Genomic DNA, 6,015 nt, shown 5'->3' on the forward strand with positions numbered 1-6,015 from the left:
CCGGATCATCATTAATCATGTAAACCTTTATCCTTACTGAGATATTATTATTAGCCATAATATCCAATCACGGAACTAGGAGATTTTATTATTCATCCGTACCGTCTCCTAAATAGTCCTACATCCAGAGTTATCTGAAACCCTCCCAATAGCATAATTGACAATACAAGCTAGGAACAGGCTAAACTAATAATTAGAAATAGTAATCATCTATTCTGTCGAATTGATCATAAATCCGTCCTAATTCTTTATCCGTATCATGTCTATAAATACTCTCACTTTTTACATGTAGAAATTTATCAGATTCAATCTTAGTTATCTTAACTTAATAAAGAGATACCAAGTTCTAACAGTATTTCTTTATCTTTGTTGTTATACTGCTTTTACCTAAAACCCCCCTATCCTAAACACAATGGACCTTGGTCGGCAATGCCTGCTCTGGTGAACGACACTTGCGAAAAGCAAGCAAGCATTGCCTTCCAGTGATTGCCAGCATGTTTTCTTCGCCAGATGAATTCCACTAATTTCCATGGCATCATCGATGCTGTGCGATGACGGCTGGTCACTCCTCGTTTGATACCATTCCAAGTACCTAATAGCAGGTTGTTAGCATTGTTTAAGAATTCTATGATCTACACAAGTATGTAACTTCTATTGTGTTAGTGCAGGCACCTGTCTTTGGATCGCGAAATGCTTTGGAGTGATTGACCGTTTGAACAACTAAATTTCGGCTTGGATCGCTGTCAATCCCCTTATGGCCTTTCCAGCAGTCTACCATGACAAGTGAGCCTGTAAACAAGGGTTAGGTGCACTGATCATCAAGTATATACATATTTCAAATGTTACCATCCTTAGCAAAAGTATCGATTATGAGCTTCAAGGTATTTTGGTTGCGGCTAGGTACCGTCAGCAAGAACACCTTACGTTCGGGCGTGCGCTCTACACCTCCAACAACCCAAACACCGTCTACCCTCTTTCCCTTATTATACTTTCTTTTACCAAATTTGCTCTCATCTATTTCAACAACAATTGACTGTCCATTACTGCCAACCCCACCTAAGTATGACTAATTAATTACATACTCTGATATCAACAAAGCATCACGTACCAACTTGAACATCTTCAATTCGAAGATCTGCCTCCATTACTTGATAGATATCTTTGACAATGCTGCGGACAGTTGGCAGGCTAAGTCCAGTAATGGTAGATATTGTTCCGTTTGGAACTTGCAGCAGAAAGAGATACACTACTAACAGTGTTTGATGGATAATTGACTTGCGACCTTGAAAGAAGGATCCATCCAGGTAAGAAATACGGCTACGACCGCACGCACAGGTGGTTGAGCCGCATCGCCAAAAGAATCCATCCCGGCTGGACTGGTTCAAGCGCATTTCAGAGCCTTCTTTACATTTGCGCGAAGAAAAAAAGGCACCGTTCTCCTTCAAGTAACTTTTACCAGTTGCCTTTAGTTATTTTCGCTCCCACTTAAAAACTAAACTTACTTCAATGTACATTCAGCCGTCATAGTTCTTTCAGCGATGTATGCAAGAGTTGGCATGTTGTTAGCAGCGTTAGAAGACATTGGAGATTGATAAAACTGATAAAAAGATGAAGGAAAGAAAAAAAAACAGAAATAACAGGCCTTTTTATATTTTTTTTACATGTTTTGTTATCTGTCCGAAATCAGCCGATAGATAGGCAGCATCTCCGCAACGGGAATTCGTTTTACCATACAGAACCGATAAAAGTTTTCCGAAAACTTTTGATATTTCCAAAAAAAAATAAGTTACTTAGACCCAAAAATAATGCAAAAAGTAGACTATGTTTGCTGAGCGTCCACCGGGAATCGAACCAACGCCTTTAGTGTAATTTTGCTTCCTTTAATGGCTTGTAAGAATTAACGTTTTATAAAATAGAATAAAGTAGAAGAAAAAGAATAAAAATAAGACTTGAGTTAAGTATTGATATTGGATTTGCTTGTTGTAAGTGACCACCAGATCTTGTTAAGTAGATCAGTCTTCTTTGTAATAGAGTAATTGGATAAGAGTTTTGAAAGTGTTTACAATGAAGATAATTGGCTTCAAGGGACTTGTCTTGCGTGTATTTTAAGAGCGTTATACCAAAAGATTCAGATAAAAATACTTGATTTAATGATAAAATATATTTAAGATATATAATTGAAGAGAAGTCCAGATAAAAGTCATAAAAAGGTTGTCCTTTTTATATTCAAAAAAAAAGATATAAAATTTTAGGAAAGGATTCCTCGATCAGGAATCAAATCCAAAAGAAGAAATAAAGTTGAAATAAAAAATAAAGTTCAAAAGAAAAATAAAGTTCAAATGAACTTTAGGTTACAACATGTAACCATGACCGTGGCTTGACTTGACCTTGTTGTTCCTACATTAGAATGAGAAGCCATTAGCAAAACCCAATAACCACAAATGTTGATTTGCCGATTCTCGTTTCGCAAGCCTCTTTGTCATACAATTTTTGGTTGTTGGAGCTGTTTTTCTCGACCTGCAGAAGTCGTATCTCGGTCCGGACTTTTTTAATGACCTTCTACTTGTCATCCCTCTTGAGTGAAGTAATGAAGAAGGAAGAAAAAATGACTGTCCTTAGTAGATCTCGCAATTGGCCAATTTTGGCTTAATAAACTCCGCTTAAAAATGATGTAATCGTGTTCTGTGACCCCAATTACCATATTAAGCATACCAAACTCCGCGTGCGGAGTTTGTATATATATTTATAGTAGATGGACGGTAAATCTTTCATAGATCCGGATACACCCAAGTCCTGCTTTTGAAGCGTCTGTGACCAAAATAAAGGGTTTATTGAAATCGGGTCTAGTCAAGACAGGAGCGGTTGTAAGCAGTTTCTTCAAGGTTTCAAAGGATTCAGTGGTCTTTTCTGTCCATGGAACTTGTTTAGTAGTTTTTGTTTGATCATGTAAAGGTCTTGCTATAGCGGCAAAATTCTTTATAAATCGTCTATAATAAGAAGCCAAGCCTAAAAATCCTCTGACTTGTTTGAGTGTCTTTGGTTGTGGATATTCGATGATTTTCTTGATTTTTTCTGGGTCTGTTTGTACACCATCTTTCGTTACGATATAGCCAAGGAATTTGAGATGATCTTTGAAGAAAAAACATTTTTCAGGATTTAGTTTGAGATTTGCAATTTGTATACATTGAAAAACTTGTTCCAAGTGGTGTAAATGGTCTTGTTGGTTAAATGAATATACATTTAAGTCGTCTTGAAGTGTTTTAAGTATAAAAATATGAACAAAGAAGAATTAACGAGACCGAACAATAGTTCTAAAGTCGAATGCTTTTATTAAAGAAAGATTCCAAGGCTATTTATATTAGTTTGAGCAAGACCTGAGAGTAAATGACAAGAGATAGTTACGACCGATATGATTTGACATGTATAAGAAAAATTTTATAAACTGATGTAAATAATCAACTGTTGAGATGAAAGTGAAACTTGGCTGTTCAGGGCAGTTGGTAATTATCAGGATCTATTCTTATTCAGACTCATTTGTAAAGATTTAGCTTAGATTGATAAGACTGTTATCTTATTGACATGTCAAAACATGACACGTCTATATATGCTACCAGGCACTTATTAATGAGTGGCCGAAAACATAAATCAATAAGTCGTTGGAATGTGGCAGGAGAGTTTACAAGTCCCATTGGTAATGTATTGTAATGGTATATTCCAAACTTTGTTGTGAAGGCAGTTAATTCTTTACTATCTTCCTCCATCGGTACTTGATGAAAACCAGCTCGCATATCTAATGCTGAGAAAACTTTAGCTTTTCCTAACGTGTCTAGCAAGTCATCAATTCGTGGTAATGGGTATGCATCTTTTTTTTGTAACTGCGTCAAGCTTTCGGTAGTCTATTACCATCCTGTATTCTCCATTTTTCTTTTTAACTAAGATGACTGGCGCAGCCCACGGACTATTTGAAGGGGATATTACACCTAGTTTTGTGTATTTTTCTAGTTCTTTTTGCAAGTGTTCTGCTTCTAAAGGGCTAATCCGATTCGGTCGGTGACTGATAGGCAATGTGCCTTCTTGTACAGTTATTTTGTGTCGTAGCAACTTTGTATAGCCGATACTATTATTATCCCAATCGAAAATTTCTTCGTATTTCTTTAAGAGCCTTTTTAACATTCTTGCAATTTTTCTATCCATTTCCCCAATTTCAAGCTTACTGTACTTTTCTGCTTCTAAAGTTTCTTTATCTTCATCTGAGGTTTCTTTGTCCATTGCTTCGGTCATTTCCATAGTACAGAGATGAATATTCTTTTCAACATCATATGCTTGTATAATCGTATCTTCTTTAAGGTTGAGTTTTTCCAAGATTCCAATTTCTTCGCCTGGATCCAAAATTATATTATCATTAGAGCGATTATGTATTCGAATTTCCAAACTCTTTTTGTTGGTAATAAAGTTGTGACAAGGGTCAAGGATACCGGTTTTTTGTAGAATTTTGGTGCTGGTTATTTCAAAACTATACATTAATCCCCTAAGTTCATCTTTAGGTTTCTTGATTATGATAGTCTTTGATGAGTTTGCCGGGATAGTTAATCCATCTGATGAGGCTTCCAGAATGCATTGATTTTTAAGATTTTTTATCTGTATGTCTTTCTTATAGTCATTTTCAAGCAGTAATAGTGAATGCTCTTCATCCTCAACTTCTTCTTCTTCAGTAGATTCTTCGTCAGTGCTTTCTTCTGATTCCTCTTCAACTTCATCATCTTCTGAATCTGCTTTATCGTTTTCAAAGTGCACTTTTTTCGTTTCTTTCGAATTGGTTGAACTGATTGGATGCTGGTAACTTTGGATATAACTGGAAATTTTTGGTAGAGGTGTATTCTTACGCAAAAAGAATATTTCTATTTCTGCCTTTTTGTTTTTATAGGACACTTTCAGGGTTGAACTATTGAAGTCAATTTTGGCCTTTGCTCTGTTTAACCAGTTGTTTCCGATAATTAAATGAGTTGGGCAAGCTGGCAATACTTCAACTGTACACGGAATAATTAAATCCTCTTGTACTTCGATAGGTACATCATATATTACTCCTAGAGCAGGCTGTTTAGAACCGTTTCCCAAGGTAAATACGCTTTCTGAGGCAGCATCTACAGTAGGTCAAAAAACTGCTGCAAGGAATTGCAAAATTCAGGTTTTACAGCTGGTTGTCCATGGGTACTGCACCAAACTATCCCAAACTTTGACTGTTTGTACCTCAATGGAAAGTGCATTTACTCGTCAATTATCGGATATGGGCAATGGTTATTGGTGGAATTTGAGATCGCTAAAGGTAGTACTATGAACATCCGACATTTTTTACTTGTTCATATATGTTTGAAATGACGAATTTTAATACGACCCAACCGGTTGCTATCATAATTTTTCACATTCTTGACATGATTAGAATGATGCCAGTATATAAAAGCGCTTACAATTCCTTTATTTTAAATTTTATATTCCCTTATTTAAATTATTTCTCTTTTTTATCCTATCGTCAATCGCATGCCTAAACGGCTGTCAGAGGAGAGAGTAAACGATCTCAAACAGGCATTAACCGGATCCACATCAGTGTATGATATTGTTAAGGAGACTGGATTACATTAATCAACTGTTAGTAGATACTCTAGACGACTGTTCTCAAGTAGGACAGTAAACACAGGTGGTAGACCTACAGTAGTCTCCAAAGCGACGAAGCGGTTAATCAAAAGAAAAGTCATGGAATGGGTTCTAAAGGCTTCTAAAGAGGTGTACCGGGAGCTGGTTGGATTTGGCTATGATATCTCATACCAGTCAGAAATTAACGTACTGAAATCAATGGAGTTCCATTTTCTGATAGAAAATAAGAAGCATTTCAGACAAAACGCATACGTAGCATCAGTTAGAACGGGTCAGGGAGCATCTAGATTTAGCATGAGTGACTGACAGCAAACAGTGTACTTTTATGAGACCAAGCTCAGCGTATAGGGCTTTGATGATGCTGAT

General features: G+C 36.4%; 2 protein-coding genes across 2 annotated transcripts; both read right to left on the reverse strand.

Moving 5' to 3' along the window:
* Window positions 1-835: 835 nt before the first annotated feature.
* RO3G_07674 (uncharacterized protein) lies at window positions 836-1,582 on the reverse strand (the record flags this gene model as incomplete). Its single annotated transcript, XM_067662264.1, has 3 exons — window positions 836-1,056; window positions 1,109-1,317; window positions 1,503-1,582. The coding sequence occupies 3 exons, from the start codon at window positions 1,580-1,582 to the stop codon at window positions 836-838; spliced, it is 510 nt and encodes a 169-aa protein (XP_067518365.1).
* Window positions 1,583-4,025: 2,443 nt separating this feature from the next.
* Window positions 4,026-5,141, reverse strand: RO3G_07675 (uncharacterized protein; the record flags this gene model as incomplete). Its single annotated transcript, XM_067662265.1, has 3 exons — window positions 4,026-4,033; window positions 4,215-4,942; window positions 5,125-5,141. 3 exons carry the CDS (start codon window positions 5,139-5,141, stop codon window positions 4,026-4,028), a joined length of 753 nt encoding a protein of 250 aa, XP_067518366.1.
* Window positions 5,142-6,015: the final 874 nt, after the last annotated feature.

This window comes from Rhizopus delemar, genomic scaffold (genome assembly GCF_000149305.1).
Source record: "Rhizopus delemar RA 99-880 supercont3.5 genomic scaffold, whole genome shotgun sequence".
Taxonomy (NCBI): domain Eukaryota; kingdom Fungi; phylum Mucoromycota; class Mucoromycetes; order Mucorales; family Rhizopodaceae; genus Rhizopus; species Rhizopus delemar.